The following is an 18,775-nucleotide window of genomic DNA, read 5'->3' as shown; positions in this document are numbered from 1 at the left end:
TTTATTTTTAAAGTTTACGTCACACTGTTTTCGACGAAACCGTGAGTTCAGACGTAATTTTTATTGCAGCGGTCTTCTTTTTAGCTGCTATAATCCGTTTTAATGTCCTCCGGTCCCTATCTTACAGGATTGTCTTTCGACCACTGTTGTCCTTTGCAGACGTCGCTTGCCCATGAATTGTGTATGTCGTCGTGACATTGGACACAGTGGATTTAGATACCCCTACAATGTTCGCCACTGTTGAAACTGAAGCTCCAACCAGACGGGCAGCAACGATCATGCCTCTTTGGAAGTCTGTCAGGTCGCCCATTTTACCACACCATTTTCACACCACGACACTCACAGACGAACTGGTTACTGCTGACGGAAGAGGAAGGTCCACATTACACATTGAAAACAAAAAAACGATCGCCAACAGCAACACATGTTATACAGTGGAGGGCCAAACTTACGTGTCCTGTATGAAGTGTTTTTAGATTTTTTGTCTATCCCCTGTATATATATATATATATATATATATATATATATATATATATATATATATATATATATATATATATATTGGCTGAACGGTAACTACGTGGACAAACTTGGGCGGGTGATAGTACATCTAATAAGAAGCAAAAAACTCCTAGTGAACGTGGGGGAAATTCCGTCCCGTTTAGGAGTGACAGAGTGTTGAAGGCGTGAGAACATGAACTTCAGAGGCCAACAGCTTAAAAACAATACATCATAGAGAGTGCGGTTAAAAACGTCACTTAGAAAGTTATACCTACTGTATTGAAAAATGCATTTTGGAAACGCGGCTATGCGTGCGCACGGTGTTCCCCAAAGGAACGGAGGGATTCCCGGACATGCTGTAAAGGAAAGAAGTGTTACACGTTGTTAATCCCGTGCGCACAGGTAGCTGCGTTTTCAAATATGCATTTTTCAATAGAGTAGGTATGACTTTCTAAGTGACGTTTTTAACCGCACTCTCCACGATGTATTATTTTTAAACTGTTGGCCTCTGAATTTCATGTTCCCACGCTTTCAACACTCTGTCATTCCTAAACAAGACCGAATTTCCCCCATGTTCACTAAGACTTTTTTTTTATTTTTTTAAAGGATGTACTATCACCCGTCCAAGTTCGTCCACGTTGTTACCGTTCACCCTGTATATATAGATATATAGATAGATAGATAGATAGATAGATAGATAGATAAATATTTCCATTATTTTGGAAAGTTGTGAAATATAGCCTATATAAATTGAATCATTCGAAGACGCACTAGACACGAGCATGACTGGTGAAGAACCCTGTGTGTATTACAATATAATAAAACTCCGTTTTGTGGCTATCTCTGCATTGCATTTACGTCACACGATTTTCTAGAGTTAGTTGTTAGTGATCGTAACCACCGCTTTAAAATTCCTTCGCGTTCCCACTTGTATCGCTATTTCCGAGAATATTATTTAAAACTTCTGATTCGAATCATTACCCACTCTTTTCTTCGAAGAAGTATCGCATGTGAAACAGAAGAAACATTTTTTTTCGTAAAATAATATTTTCCACGACGGAACGATGCACGATTTGCAGACCCAAATATATTTTAAAAACGTAATTCGGCGGATATTAATGTCGTACTACTTTTTTATTATTATTTTTGGATTTGAATATTTCTGAAGAAGTCGAGTTTATTCGCATTCTCGCACTGATTTAGGAAAAATAAGAATTTGTAAAGTGGTAAACTGAAGTCCGAAGTCCAAAGAAGATGCTCGAAAGCTTGTTTACAAACGAATGTCCCTGCTCCTTCACGTGTGCAGCCACTTCGAATCTGTGGTCGACGAGGTACAGAACTCTGCATCTTTAACGCTAGCGAACTTCAAATGCGCGAAACATCCTGAATCTCGGAAGAAGAGGTCGATGTTTTTTTCTTTAAATCCTGTTTTAACTGCATCTCCCGCAGTACTTTCTCCTTGCCAATCACCAGTGACGTAAAATGATGGGTGCGATCTCCTTGGGGAAACGACAGTAGTTTTGAAGAATTAGGATTGGTTAATTAAACAACCTTATGGGGATAAAATATTATTACGAGTCTACCATTTTCTAATACTTTGATTTGTTGGCGAAAAACGCTACAAATATATTCACAATAATATAAGCATTTTGTAATAAAAAATTCTACCATTAAAAATAGTTTTTTTATTGTAATAACCCCTTAAATAATCAAAATAATGAACAAACAAAAATCAAAAAGTGTTATGTAACAAAGGGGAAGGGTTCGGCCTTGCGTTACGAAGTGTGACAAGTAGGAGGTAGGGGGGTAAAAATTTGTCAAAATAGCGTTACGTAATATGTGGACGGCCTCTAGAACAGGAAAACCTTGATCTTAATAAAATAATTATGTTTTATTTCTATTTTTTTAGTCACGAATAATAAATAAATATTTTTGTCAGGAAATCTTAAAGGAAATAAGTGAAATTTCAAAGAAAATCAGCCTTATGTAGATAGGTTCTGTGTACAAGGGCTTAAACTAAAATAGTTATGCACAAAGGTATAACGTTTGATCCGGGACAGTAATTATTGGTTAAACATAAGAAAAACTATTTGGAATATAATTTGTGGAGAAAAAAGCGAATAATAATAATAATAATAATAATAATAATAATAATAATAATAATAATAATAATAATAATAATAATAATCTAGAAACCGGTGTTTTTTTCCGGTAGGAAACAAAAATTTTCCATTTTTTTCAGACCTCAAAAACACTAGCTGCAACAATTTCTTTTGGTTTTGTAGCTGCCCCCCCTCAAAAACGACGGGACCCTCCTACACAAACCTGATGGCTACACCCCTGTATATTCCGAAAGCAAATTGTCCTAAAATGAATGGAACGTAGTCAAGAAAGTAGGAAACATTAACAGTAATGCCAATGGAAAAACGAAGAAAGACAAATAATTCCTCCACTTACCTCAAAAACCAAAAGAGGGAAATTGCTGAAATTTAGCTCGAGTGTAGAAGAGACCACGTAGATTCTATATTCCATACGCAAATTGTCCTAAAATGGATGTGGAATAATCGAAAAGCACGAAACGTTAATGTCAATGGAAAATCAATGCAAAATAAATAATTCCCCTACTTACCTCAAAATTCAAAAGAGAGAGAGGTGGTTGAAATTGATCTTAAACGCAGAAGAGACCATGTAGATTCTATATTCCAAAGGCAAATTGTCCTAAAATGGATGCAACATAGTCAAAGGTCACGAAACATTAACAGTAATGTCACTGGAAAAACAATGAAAAACAAAAATTCCTCCACTTATCTCAAAAACCGAAAGAGGGAAAATGCTAAATTCAGCTCAAATGTAGAAGAGACTATGCAGATTCTATATTCCAAATTCAAATTGTCCTAAAATACTTAACGATATATAACACATAAGGTAAATGTGGATAGAACATAGTGAAAAGTCAAGTTGTTTGAGTAAAATCAATAATAAAGTATATGCATCTTCTGCGAATTACCTAGGGCGACCCACGCGGAGGTTACGTATTTGAAATATCCCGTATTTGGATTTGGAATCTCCAGACTCGATTTAGCATCCAACAAGATTTTTGACACATTCACGTGACACATTCTGGGCCTTATGGCAAACTGGATAGGCCCTTTCGTTTGTTCAACAAATGGTTTGCACTCCTTGAATGTGTTGCCGTTATACCTTTCCAACTTTTGTACTTTAAGAAAGGGATAAAAACAAACAAACAAAAAAAAAAAAAAAAAAGTTACGATAAAATTATAGACTCATAAATTTTATCCAAGTACCAATAGTAGCTGATCTAGAATACATATGAAGATCAAAAGGAGATAAAGATAAGGTTCCAATAATTACACTAATGAGAATCACAAATTTCTTTTTTGACTATACACACTAGTTTTCTTTGCGCTTCATTTGTGTTCTTGAATCATTTCTTTAATAGTTTACTTCCGCGTTTCAGTTTCATACTTATATACGAGCTCCTTCGTGGCTAACCGGTTATCGTAGGTGCCTTTATTTTGGGAGACCCGGGTTCGATTCCCGCCGGGAGCTCATGTGGTGCGGATTCCACGTTAATCAGTAGATCCTGTCTCATATAGCCTCGCCGCTGAAAGGGATGTTAAACTCAGAACCGACTACACTCATATTTATATGCTAGAAATTTGAAATACCAATTCTTTGGAAAATATAATATTCAGTTATTCAATATTTCTCTACGAAAAATTTGATCCTTCAAAGGAATTCATTAAAGTATTATGTACATCCAATAGTTTTAGTTTCATGTTTTACATTTTTAAATGAACACCGTTTCACTGTGTACCACGTGCCTGTGTGTCAGTGTGATAGGTTACGGTAGGTAGCTTGTTAACCACTACGGTAGGTTAACAAAATATGGCTGTCAAATGAAGAAGAACGAATTGAATACTATCTCTCTTCGTGAATTAAAAGGAAACATGTATCTTTCGAAATTTATATGCAGAGTAACACAATACAAACAAAAAGGAATGTTAAAATAATGTCTTAAAATCTTCAACATAAGTAACTTTTGGTGCATATAAACACAATATTACCTGTAATTTCTCGTCCATTTAACCGTCTGATCGGCGAACTCAGCAACTAAATGCGTACTAATAGAGCTCCCACTGAGCGAGACATCTTGCGCCAGACACGGAATGCGACCGGAAAAAGTCGAATGTCTCACTGTGTTTTACTCTTGACTGTGTCAGTGACTGGTAGGAGTATGTGAATCACTATTAGGAGTATGTGACTCACTTTTACGAGTATAAGAGTCACTGCTACGAGTATGGAAATCATTGTTGTATATGAGACAGTATTAGGAGTATCGAGTATGTGAATTACAGTTAGGAGTATTTGTGTCACTATTAGGAGTGCGTGTGTAAATATTAGGAGTATGCAAGTTACTATTAGGAGTATGTGAGTCACTGTTACGAGTATGAGAGTTATTGTTAGGGGTATGTGAATCACTGTTACGAGTACGAGAGTCACTGTTAGGAGTATGTAAAATACTGTTCCGAGTATGAGAGTCACTGTTGAGAATATGTGAATTACTGTTAGGAGTATATGAATCCCTGTTAACAGTATCTGAATCACTGTTACGAGTATGGGAGTCACTGTTCCGAATATGGAAGTTATTGTTAGAAGTATATGAGTCAGTATTAGAAGTATGTGGATCACTGTTAGGAGTATTTGTGTCACCATTAGGAATACGTGTGTAAATATTAGGAGTAAGCATTAGGTCCGTATCCAGGGGGGTCTAGGGGGACCGGGCCCCCTCTAAATTTTTGCTGGCTCCCTAAAATTTTCACAGTAGGCTTGCAAAAGAACTATAATATGGTGATGAACTATCATATGTTTGGATCGGGCCCCCCTAACTTCAGCCGGCCCCCCCCCTACATTTTGGGGCTGGCTACGGGCCTGGTAAGCGTGTTACTATTAGGAGTATGTGGGTCAGTGTTAGGAGTATCTGAATTAATGTGAAAGTTATGTATATCACTGTTACGAGTATGTGAATCACTGTTAGGAATATGTATGTAATTGTTGGAAGAAGACAGCAACAATATATACAATTTCTTAGTTAAGAGTACATTACATATACATAAATATATAAACAATCTGTTGTAGAGGAATAAAAACTATCAATTATTGTTGGCAACGAACGGCACACATTTTAGCGCCATTAAAAGTATTTTTGAAGATTTTCTCGAGAGATACGCGTGAAAATTTACCATGGAGCATGTAATTTTGTTCAGGGGTGGATGTCATTTGTTGATTTATATATATATATATAATTACTTGATTCAATTAGTTACGAACCTTTTATGGCGCACAACATTTTATCACTATTAGAAGCAACAGGAAGACACGTTCAGATGGATAAATCACTTCTTGCTACAATATCATATCTTTCCTACTGTCTGTTATTTATAGAAAGCTGATTCATCATTCTTCATTCAACGAATGAAAAGAAAAAGTCTTGAATTTTCGTGTTCAAAGGCTAATGATCTGTCCAAGGACAAGTAAACTACAATTTTTCATTTCCTTGATCATTTTTCTTCTTCATTATGAATTACATAACTGTTACTGACATTATGCCATATAAATGTTATACAGGGTGTTCAAAAAATCAGGATCGCAGTTGCATTGTACAGGATGTCCAGGAATTCAAGCTCATCATTCATTGTTATTATTATTATTATTATTGAAAATTGGATTTTTTTAATTTACATTCGTATTTAGTGCAAATACTACAGAAACATTATATATTATACAGAGTGTCCAAGAAATCATGCCGTTCGACTCACAAACTTTTTAGTAGGGTTTATTGGTCACTTTCATATTGCGGTGCTAATTACAACTTCTCTATTTTTCACAACTTTCTTTGTTTTATGCATATTATATCGCTGTCTTCGCTCAACACCACAAACATTAAGTGACCTCGCCCAAACATATCACCACCAATTCCATTATATAGTATTAACACTGCTCCTAATGCACAAAATATCAACCGACTACAACATTTTCATCAGCAGTGAGTTAGTGTACATATATTTATTATAAACGCCAAAGCTTAACGCAGCCTTTTCTCGAGGGAAACGACGTGAGATACCGATTCTCCCTATGATAAATGACTAAGTGTTTAGTGCTTTCTTCTACTACCTTCTTAGTGCTTCGAAAGAGATACTTTTAGTGTTTAGTGCTTTTAGTGTTTTCTGTGTGCTCCCTACCTGTCTCTTTCCCCCACAAGAAGAAAAAATAGCCTTTCGGCTTATTTTTTGAGCTGGCCTGGGGGTGTAATGTACCAAGTACTTCTGTGTACAAACAATGTCATATGCTCCTCTTTGTAAACATTACCACATGTATTTACGTCGGAGTACTACACACCACGTGGGATAACTACGAGAAGCAGACGACTTACCACCAGCACCTCCTACAAGTCATATGACTTGTTGGCAGCAGCAGAACCACAGCCAGGAAGCCTATGTATTGGACAGCAACCAATGGACAGGCACCAGTCTTCTGGTCTCACTCCTCTTGCTTGCTTGGAGCATTAGGAGAAACCAACCTCAAAGCCTCTAGTCTGCTGCGGGGACTCGTGGCAATTTCTTTCCTGCTTGCTTAGTCGGCCTCGGAGCTCTGTAGAGATACTGTCCTCGACCGCACGGTTTTGGGCTCCATAATTTCTACATATTTATATAACTATATTTTTTATCTCTGCTCCATAAGCGTAGTTAAGCAAAAGTTGCAGTGTAAGAAAAGCATTTTAACCGCCGATTAAATGGGCAAATGACTTCCTTCTTCACCACGAAAATGCACTGCGTCACATTTTGCTTTTGATCTGAGAGTTTTTGAACGAGAAAATAATCCTGCCTGTCCATTCGTTTGCTCTCCAGATATAGCACAATGCGACTTCTAGCTTTTCCCAAAAATGAAAACGGTGTTTAAAGGAAAAGGTTTTGATACCATGGGCCACGACAAAGCAGCTGAATTGTCTTCGAAAAGAAGCCTTCCAAAAATGCTTTCACTGATGAATTCAACGTTGAGATAAGAGAATTGCTATCCAAGGACAGTACTTTGAAGGAAATTAAATAAAATTGCAAGTAACAAATTACTTATTTTCTAATAAAATTATTCATCGTGCTTTTTGATCACATCTAATTTTGTTTGTTTTATCTCATCTTTGGACATAGTTTTCGTAATTTGCTATTTATAGTTATGTAGAAATTAATTCGCTATTTATAGTTATGTAGAAATTCATAAATAACATTTTCGAATGCAATCTTAATTCACGCAAATGTTGTAGATGTCAGTAATAAATTTTTAGATGCTTATTAAATACGGCAAAAAATGTTTTCTCTACTACAAGTAATTTGATCATCTTCCTAACCATCCAGTTATGTTAAACGTATTAAGATTAGTTTTTTAAATATTAATAACTGGCAAGCAAGTATGTGCATTAAGACAATATTAATAATAATAATAACGTTAGCTGTGCTACATCTTGCCTATCTGACACTTATAGATGTCACTATCCATGCCATTGGGGGATTAAACTGCTCAATCAATGCGCTGATTTAGAACTATTATGATGACTTAGTTGCAACTTTAAAACTGTATTGTTTCAGAATAGAGAAAGGGCCGTAACGATATTTTTTTTAGCATTAATACTTTTGTAACCGCATGTTTAGCCACGTATTACCCTAGTTATATATATTTGATACAGATGTGGTATAGTTACTATAACCACTGTCAATTTAATCTAAGGTGCAAGAGTAAATTAATATTTGAAGTATTCATTTTACCGTACTTGCACGTACGTTTTTTGAAGTGTTGCTTTTTGGTGATGCAACCAGCCGAAAGCTTGAGCGGAACAACTAGTGTTATTAATATCAAATTTAAACTTTCAACGAAGCTTCCACACGTACAGGCGTCTATGAAACGTATGTTGCAATACAATAACCTCTGTACCTAGCTCTTTATCTCTGAGCAATCTATAATTCCTTCCTGTTACTTATTACATAGGTTTGACAATTTTGTATCTGCACATTCTTGTTATTTTTTAGCTTTCTTACAAAATTGAAATTGTTGTTTAGCACTGCATGATATTGCAAATAGACTTACAAGGGAAGTACTTGAAGTGGTACGTAGGGATCTGCATGTTGGAAAGGTCACACCTAGTACACCTCACATGTGAAATATTTCGCTTGAATGGGATCTGTAGGGGGCGTGGCGATCATTTGCAAATCAGAACAACACACGCTCCGAAAACCAGAAAATCGTGGCCAAAATAGGAAGCCATGATGTAACTATTTTGTGACGTGGTATATATATATATATATATATATATATATATATATATATATATATATATATATATATAGGTTTAAAAGATAGCTGAATATGAATCTGACATCAAAAATTTACAAATCAAAATGACGGATCCAGCATGGCGGACACAAATTACGAAAAATGAGCTATGGGTGGATCTGAAATTGGGTATATAGAGGTATTCAACGTCGCTATGTAAGAATCGGATACCAAAAGTGTAAAATTCAAAATAGTGGATCCAAAATGGCAGACAAAATGCAAAACACGCTATGGAACAGAAAGCGGGTAGGTAGAGGTTTTCGTGCTTGCGGAGTATGCATCCAATTTTAAAAGTGATAAATGCAGTATGACGGATCCAATATAGCGGACAAAAGTGCAAAAGTACAGAATGGACATATGTGTATCGAGACGAGCCTGGGCTCCGTCTCGATTTTGAAAAGCACATTTCGGTCTCGAATTAGAGACGACATTGAGACTAGTCTCGGTGTCGGTACCATTCCTACTCTTGAGAGTGGACATTTGTCATACATATGGCTCGCAAATATACACGGCATAATATGAAACCGGAAAGACAGATGTGGAAGCATAAAGATATTTTACACTTCAACACACACTTTTCACTGTCGTTGTTCGGATCTTCTGATGATATACGCACGTTATCGCAACGTACCTTATAGGCGTCATTCAAGAGAGACGTTAAAGATGTAATGTATACTCGGTGCGAGCTTCCCAAAGATATATGATACATGCATACCAATCCAATCCCGCTTACCAATCCAAGTACTTCCCTTCTTAGCTTTTCTTAGTAATTCATTTGTAAAATAATTATGTATCGCCAGCATATATAAAATGTTTTTTGTTTTAGTGGAATAGCTGTAACCCTAATGATGGGCGTAGGTGTTATTGGATGCATTTTGGGAAACTTATATCTTGGACTTTTAATTGAAATGTTTTGTCTGCTTCCCATTTTTACCTTCGCTGTTCTTCTATTAGGTAAGCATAACTTAAGAGAGACTTGAGGAAGATTATATTTTCTGCATTAAATGTGAACTCGAATCCAAAGTGACTTAATTAGACTTTTCTCTAAAGAAATTAGATATGTTTATGCCAAAGTATTATGTTGTATACTAACTTCGCTGGCTAAAATTGCCAAAAAATTCTAAAGGAATACTTCACATGGTTGCAATCCAAGTTGACTATAAACATGTTTTTTTTTTTCTTTTAAGTTTAATTCCCACGATTTGTGCACTGAGACTATAGAGATCGTTCTGATAAGATGGATAATAATGGTGGAATGATCAAAGTCGGAAGAAATGGAAGAACCCAGAGAAAAACCCACACATACGATGTTTGTCCATCACAAAGTTCACTTGAGTTAGGATTGGACCATGGTCCCCACACATGGAGATAAGCACTCCATCACTGAGCCACCTCGTAGACTGGGCCACGGTGGTACAAACATTTCTTATATACGAGGTCTGTCAGGAACGTAATGAGACTGTGTTTATAATACATGTTTATTTATAATGCATTATAAAACCACATGGTCACCTTCGAAGTAGTTCCCTTAGGAAGCTACACACCGAAGCAGACGTTGCTCCCACTCACGGAAGCATTGCTAGAAGTCCTCAAGTGGCACTCTTCGAAGTTCGTGTATCACGACCCTTTCAATGTTTACTACAGACCCAAAATGATGGCCACGAACAGAATTTTTTATTTTGGGGAATAGAAAGAAGTCACAGGGACTGAGATCTGGGGAATAGGGGGGTTGTGGCAAAACAGGAATGCCCTTATTCGCAAGATACTTATTGACAGTGAGAGAAGTGTGGCACGGCGCATTGTCGTGATGGAGGATCCATGATTGCGACATGTCAGGACAGACATTCCTCAGTCTTTCAAGGACCTGGATGTAAAATTGTTGATTCAATGTTTGTCCTTGAGGAAGAAATTCCTAATGGATCACGTCTTGATGATCAAAGAAGCAAATCAACATGACTTTGATTTTTGATTTCCATTTCAAAGCCTTCTTCGGTCGTGGTGAGCTGCTTGTGGGCCACTCAGCACTTTGTCTTTTGGTTTCAGGGTCATACTCGAAAACCGATGTCTCATCACCTGTCAAAACATGTTTGAAAATGTCTGGTTCTGTTTCGATGCGGTTGATGAGGTCACGACACACAGTCATGCGATGCTCCTTTTGTTCAATTGTCAAGTTTTCTGGCACCATTTTCGCACAAATTTTTCTCATTCTCAGATCTTCCGTAAGAATTTCGTACACTGCTTGACGATTAATGTTCAATTCATCAGCAATCATCCTAACCGTTAAACGCCGATCTGTTCTTATCAGATCCCTCACTCTGGCAACATTTTCATCATTTCGTGTCGAGCTTGGTCTTCCTGAACGTGCCTCATCTTCAACTTCGTCTCTACCATCCATAAATGCCTTATGCCACCGAAACACTTGTGTACAGGACATTGTGAGGTCCCCATACGTCTTTTTTAATTTTCTAAATGTTTCTGCTGCATTGTCCTGGAGTTTTAAACAAAATTTGATGGCGTAGCGTTGTTCCAGTTTTGTACTCGCCATCTCTCCGACGAGCAACACTAACACACCCTCACAAAATATATTGTATACTCACTTGTGTTGACCGCCGGTACTTCAAATTTTCACTGCTTGTAGCCAAAGGACGCCTCTATCAGCTCCACTGGTTTCATTGGCCTACTGTGTGTAGTTCCTGAAATAGAGAAACAGTCTCATTACTTTCATGACGGACCTCGTATATAAGAAATTTTTGAAAACGAAGCCTTCGGAATAGAGTCACATTTTAAATCCTTTCTAACTTTGTTCATATTTAATCGAAATACATCACATAAATGATAATAGTATTCGAAGTTAAGGTTTCTTAAATATACATTGTCCCCTCCGTACCTTGCGTTGCCAGATGACTTCAAAATTTGGATGTTTGTGATATTGTAACGCCCTTGGTTTGTAACACTGAATAATAAGCATGATAATGTAAAATTTAGTTTCACACGTAGATTTGAAATATGTAATAATCTGACATAGTCCCATATCAAAAATACAAATTTATATTGCAGAGTATGTCAAATAATTGATTCTTATCCATATTTACATTGTACAAAATTTCAGCAATTTTTTTTAAAATCAACTGGTTTAAATGTTAGAGGGTCAATTTAAAAAAATGATTAATCCTGTTTGGAATACTGTTGCATAAATTAAATATAGCGGGAGTACAGAAAGAAAAATCTTTTTCTTCAACTGCTTGATACATAAGCACAGTACTTTATATTTACGGAGTGTTTGATACCTTATACTTCGCTTACAAGAAATTTCGGAAATTCAAGTGAGTAAAAGGAAACGGCTAATATCAATATGATTGGCTTAGCAAAGAAGAAGAGAAGTTTTCCTGAACCTGAGGTCACAAAGGCACATAATTTGTTCATTCAGGGCTTTCGTATACAGGGATGATGAATAGCTTATTCAAGATGGAATTTTGGAAATTCTTCCAAGTAGAAGATCAATTTAGTTCTGTGGGAACAGAGATGCAGATGGAATTTTTCTCAAGTATTCAGCATAATTTGGTATAGTCAGCACATTTTTTATACATAGAGTTCGACTATATCACTCACTTGTATGAATTCAAAATGGTATGTGTAAATTTTCTTTCAATCACTGGTAATTCAGCAGCGTCCCATAAACTCGACAGAATGTTGACTGAGAGGGTGACAAGTTACCGAAAATGTCGAGTTTTACGGAATAAGGGGTGAGTTATTCACAACCAGTAATATTCTAACTGAATACTTCTCTAACAAAAGTTCTAGAACTGTGAAAGACACATAAAAATACAAGAAGACCTGAAACAATTGTTAAAAGTAAAAAAAAAAAAAAAAAAGACACACGAAAGTAAAAGAAATGACTAGTTCTTTATAAGATAAGTCTTGTAATGCTAGATTGTGTCTCACATTCATTTTGACTTCATTTGCACCGTATAGGCGCTGTTAAAAGGCACGGGACTTTATGCCCTATAAAACTGTAAAATATGTATGTAAATATGTGACAAAAACTTGAAAAATGTTACGAAAATTAAAAAAGTCAAAAAATGTCATCTCCTCAAAACACAGAAAAAATTAGAAAATACGTACTTAATTTACAAACTCATTTTTAGGGAGCATTTTGTGGTTTCATTTTTTGGTATTTTTTAAAATATTTTATTTGAACTTAGTTGACAGGTACTCCCATGCGCAATAAAAATTGCGCGTATACTGTAACTCACGATTTTTCGCGTTTATTCCATTTTCCTTACGTTTATGGATAAAATTCAGTTATTAGTATGTAGAGATAATAGAAAGCAATCCATCTAAGCAGATATTTCAAAAAAATATAATAAAATAATAAAAATAAAAGCAAAAAACAAAATTATGCTCGGTTTTGTGTATACTAGCAATCATGATTTCTAGGGATTTTTTCAGTAGCAGAGCACGATTGCGGAGGGAATTCAGTAGGGAAGTCGAGGAGTTGGATCAAGGAAGTGGATAATGGAGTAAAATGTTGCATTTATTGGTTAAAACCTAGTGTGTAGATTGTGTGCCAAATATAAATTAGCTTCTGTAACCAAGAAGTCGTACAGAAATATAGAACCAAAGAGGAAATACCCTGTCTTGAGGTTGGAAGTAACATGCGCTATGGATATTAGCATTTATTTTTTCAGAAAAAGGGACTAAGCAAAGAGTAGTTTCCGTGGTTAGGTGGGTAGCGTGGTGGATTAGTAGTTCTAGCATTATTTTGACACTAGATCGAATCCCATCCCATTCCATCCCTTCCTTTTTTTTCTTTTCTTTTTTCTTCTTTTTTTTACAAATTATAATTTTCATGTTAATAAGAACCGAAGCAATATAATAAGGACATAACTTATTGATATTTTGCTGTAATTACGTATTTATCCAGTATTAGAGTACTATTTTTAATAGTTATTGTTTTCAGTTCATGCTGTTGTATAGCTTCTCTCATCCTGTTTTCTTGGGGAAAAAACAATTTTGTCTCCAACGAAGTGTGAAGGATATATACGGACAGAAAAAGACATCTTAGTACCAAACGTGATTTATCGTGATGAAATGGACTAGTTTGCCATTATTAAAAAAAAGAAAGATAGATAGAAAGAAAGAAAGAAAAGAAAACTAAGTAAATTATTGAAGTTTGCTTCTCTTTAGCTTTTAGTTTAAAAAAAATATTTTTTCTTTATAATAATATACTTTATAAGGCAAGGTGTGTGATCATACCCACAAATTTAGCTAGGGAGTGAAAGATAATTGTTTCTACAAACATTTTACAGATTTAGGTGCGTGAAACACCAATACACCATGGTCTCGCTTATCTGAACTTCCTTTGTTCCACATACCATATGATCCGACATATCATTGCAGATAGCACCAATCGCAAGAAGAACTGAGATTGTGGTCTTAATCTATTTTTCATGCTCTGGAGTCTATCGCCTAGCGCGCCCGTCTACACCTTGACTCATATGTCTATCATTCAGTACAGACACGTATCCAGGTGTTATGTTCGGAGGGGGCCTAACACGAATCCTCGTAAGCACGTAATTCTAATGTTTTAAAAAATATCAGTAATAATAATAATAATAATAATAATAATAATAATAATAATAATAATAATAATAATAATAATAATAATAATAATAATAATAATAATAATAATGTAACAGTTCTGTATTTCTCTTAAACATTTTCCTACTTTTCATTTACAAACCGGTTTACTTTGGAAACTGCATTATAGCACAAACAAAATAAAACATATTTTCGAGAGAAATGTAACTAAAGAAAACTGTCTGCTACGTATATCACATATCAAAAATAGCAAGAAGACATTGAGAGTATCGTTCTAATATATTAAAGTTAAAAACAGAACGACAACGAAATGTTAATCCTATTTAAAACTGTTCTTTAATTCCACCTGATATAATGACATTATGGTATATTCTTAGAATTATAAGAAGACAACAGCACATTGCCCAAAGTTTAGACACTGACTCCAAGTAAACTGATATAAAAGAACCTAAAAAGGGTATAAGAGAGTTTATTAAAAAGTGCTTGAGTTTCGGAGGGGACAGCCCTCAGGCCCTCACGCTGGATACGTCCCTGACTCAGTGCAGTACATTTATTTGTTGTAAAACATGATTATTAGTTGCGTAATATGTAAATATATATCATATTTTACTTTTAATAGCTCTTTTCTTAACACATTCATATTATCCGGCGCTCTGCCTGCCTGTTTATGTCGGATAAGCGAAACTCTACTGTATTTCCAAAGCTAGCATATACATCAGGGGCGGATCCAGGGGGGCGATCTGGGCAATCGTTCCCCCCAGAAGAGGAAAATTTCTTATTTTATATATATAAATAAAACCCATCCCAAAGATTGGAGCCCTTAAAAGTAGCAGTATGACAACCCACCGCCCCCCCCCCAGAAGCCGGTCCTGGATCCGCCCCTGATATACATGAACTAGAATTGCATCGTCCTAGAACAGACAATAGTGTTAAATGCTTATATTAAAAGGCTGGAATTAATAAAAAAAAAGCATAAGTACTGTTTTGGTAGCGTGAGAACAAATTAAAAACAATTCAATATATTTCCTAGGTATCAGATTATCATCTTATTGTGTCGATGTGTATTCTTTTTTAAACATAGTTTTAAAAGTCGTACCATTCGCAATATTTCTAAGGAAATCGAAAGAAAAACTCCTATGTGCCTCTTGTGGCAAAGTGGCTTAAGTGCATGGTCCGAAACCGATTCCCACGTTAAGGTATAGATAGAGCTCCCATATTTCAAAGATGCAAATCCGGGAGGCTACTAAATTACGAGAATCGTTGAAATGCTTAAAATTGAAAGAAGTGTTGAATACTAATTTACTTTCCCCCATTAGATAGAGTTGTTCAAGTATTACGTTATCACATTTTTATTCATTTCACTAGACCTTCTTCCAAGGGCGCCGATTTCTCTGTAAATTTGGCGGGGGCACTCAAATGCAGAAGATATATATATGAGGATTTTAAGACAAATTGCACTCAAATTATGCCAAATATTGTATATTCATAAATACAAAGGAGTCCAGCATGAGCTTTGGGGGGCCCTTGCCTTCTTTCTAGTTAAGCAAACGTAAGCAGATGATTTACTCCCTCCCCTGGTAAGTAAAATTGTTTTCTTTTTCCTCAAGATCTGTCGTGTTTCGTGAAATAACAGCAGCAATTTCCTGATTACTTAACCATGTAAATGAATGTTTTCACTTAGAGTCATCCCGTCGAGTCGCGTTGCCTAGGACTAAAATAAATTAAGGGTCAATAATGAAGGTGAGACTTCCATATCAAACATGAAGAGACATGTGGATCGGAGATCTTTCTTTGTTCGAACTTTGAGTTTTTCAAAGCCATGATGGGAAATTAAATTATGAGTACAATTTTCGAAAGTAATAGTATACGATCGTAAAAATATCTTACAAAACAATGGTTTATTGCAAAATACTTTGACTCAAAGAATAAATTACAAGTAATAAACTTGTTACTTTTCCTGAAGAGTCTAAGTCTTGAATGAGACGGAGGGTATCGAGCGTAGTGCTTCGAACGATTCTCTCACTTGTTCTACCTTCCCGTGGTGCAGCCTTAATTCGACTTGATCCTAAACGGATTATTCAGAAGTCGAAGTCGGAAGATGTTCCCCATTTTTGCAAAACACTCTTGGTCGATTACAATCTGCCTCACTTGTGAGGGGACAACCCCATGCCGTAAGCGTCGGTGGACCACCGTTAGGCAACTAGCGACATGTCCCCAAACATTGGCGGTCCCGCAGCGACGATCGGCGGTGGTCCCACTTCCGTTTTGAAAATTATACCACCAGCGGCAGAGAAGCGATGGAACGCCAACGAACCACAAAATTATTCCTCTAAGATACGTTAAATCGCCTATATGCGTAATTTGTTTTCATTAAGCTGAGTCTAAAAACATTTTTTAAAAAGTAAAAAAAAAGTGGCTTGAGTTGGGTGCGAACCACGAACCTTAGGGTTACTAGCTGCGTGTACTTCCGAATTCGCCACGGAGGCAATTACGAGAATACAGTTTGTAGAATGATAAATCTTTGACGTCTTTTTAATATTTCTAATCAGAGTGCTCCTTTAACCGTGTATATTTGATGATAACTGTTTGGAATCAGATCAAATGCACCCGCCATGTAATTTTATAACAAAATGGCAAGCGTCTATTTACTTTTTTCATAGTTTTCCCATATTCACTTGCTACTGATCGGTGACAGTTGCCATCTAAATTCATACAACTATACGCACCCATCTGAAGATTTTTCACTTCATGATTTAAAGGCAGGAGTTACTCTTGACCCCCGGAGCTCAAGTATTGTCCTTATAATAAAAATTCGTAAGGGAAAAATAATTTATTATAATAACCGCATGCACATGACTGGCGATAGTTCGTGTTGGTCCCTTTGCGATTCTCCGTGACAAATCAAAGGAGCGCGGATCAAAATGAAGTACTCTCTGTTACGCGGTGGTAACTTCAATACCCCCCGATTCTAGATATCTGCTTCGACTCGACGAATCCCTGCCACTAGTGGCACACTAGCGACAATCCTTCGACGCGTCGCTATATTGACGATCGCCATTTACCGGCAAGTGGGCCACTAGGTGTTGGCGACGTTTACGGCATGGAGAAGCTAATAAACAAAAAAATCAATAAGTAAATCTAAAGCCTTATAAAAGAAGTTTTCCCAAAATTTACATCTAGCAAAATCATTTGTTGGTATTCCAGAACTGTAAATTCACCTTTATTCATAATTTACTTCTATCGTAGTTTTGATATGAGAATGATATGTCTGAAATTGTAACGCAGGTCATTAATGCTTTTTTTTTTTTTTTTTTTGCTTTAGTCAAATTTAGCAGTTTTACCTAACAATCAGTCAATTTCGATCTGTGATTTCAACGTTTTAGAGATTTCCTTAAATTTTTCATTTCTACAACAGTTTGCAACTAACACCATTAACGTATCTCTTTCGATATTTCCATAGGTAATGGCTTGGTCACTCCCAGTGTATTTCAAACAATAAACTACGGTGTCTTACTCCATTAATCCGAACTACATTTAATATCCAACAACTCTGTGCATTTTCCCTTAAATCTGCAAACTTTCTACTAGGTTAAAACTGAACAGTTTCTATTTTCTTCCTTTCTTGCTAAAACAAAAATGTTCTTTAGACAACCTAGAAATGATGACTCTATACTACATTATGTTGAATAGGGCATTTTATGTAGCATATCATTTGACAGTTGGACACTTTCTTCGTATATTGAAAGCAACAGGGATTAAGTCCTTCTACACTTACATGAGAAGTAAATAAATTCCTTTTCGTGGAATTGTGCCAATACACTAGGTCCAGAGAGTTTTTAATTTAAGATTATTATTATTATTATTATTATTATTATTATTATTATTATTATTATTATTATTATTATTATTTTATTGACTTAAGTTTTCCTGAATGTTAAACAATATTTCAGAAAAAGCTGGTATTTTTAAACAAATGTGTTCGATATCAGGTTTTCATAAAGTAGCCACTCTCTCCTATAAATAATTTCAGAGGGGCCGCGTTAGCTCAGTGATAAAGTGCTCACCTTTGGTGCATGGGATCCTTGATTCGATCCCAGCTCGGACCGAGTGAATTTTGTAATGGACAAAGACCATGTGCATGGGTTTTCTCGGGGTTCTCCCGTTTTCTCCCCCTTTCTTCATTCCACCATTTCATTCATTTCTCATCATCACCGTCTCCTTTAGCCTAGCCGGTATAACCATGGGTCGTAAAACTTAAAGATTTGATTTC

At 36.0% G+C, this 18,775-nt stretch overlaps 1 protein-coding gene across 1 annotated transcript in view; it reads left to right on the top strand.

Annotated features, from left to right (window-relative positions):
- Positions 1-18,775, top strand: part of LOC145662177 (uncharacterized) — a 62,494-nt gene that overhangs the window by 38,463 nt on the left and 5,256 nt on the right. Inside the window, exon 6 of the mRNA XM_081727510.1 lies at positions 9,731-9,858. Within this exon, the coding sequence (XP_081583636.1) occupies positions 9,731-9,858 (128 nt within the window). The remainder of the gene's footprint in view (positions 1-9,730; positions 9,859-18,775) is intronic.

The sequence above is a fragment of the Thermobia domestica genome, chromosome 10 (genome assembly GCF_964235325.1).
Source record: "Thermobia domestica chromosome 10, izTheDome1.hap1.1, whole genome shotgun sequence".
Classification (NCBI taxonomy): Eukaryota; Metazoa; Arthropoda; class Insecta; order Zygentoma; family Lepismatidae; genus Thermobia; species Thermobia domestica.
The sequence above is the reverse complement of the archived record's forward strand: the minus strand, read 5'-3'. Positions and strand labels throughout refer to the sequence as shown.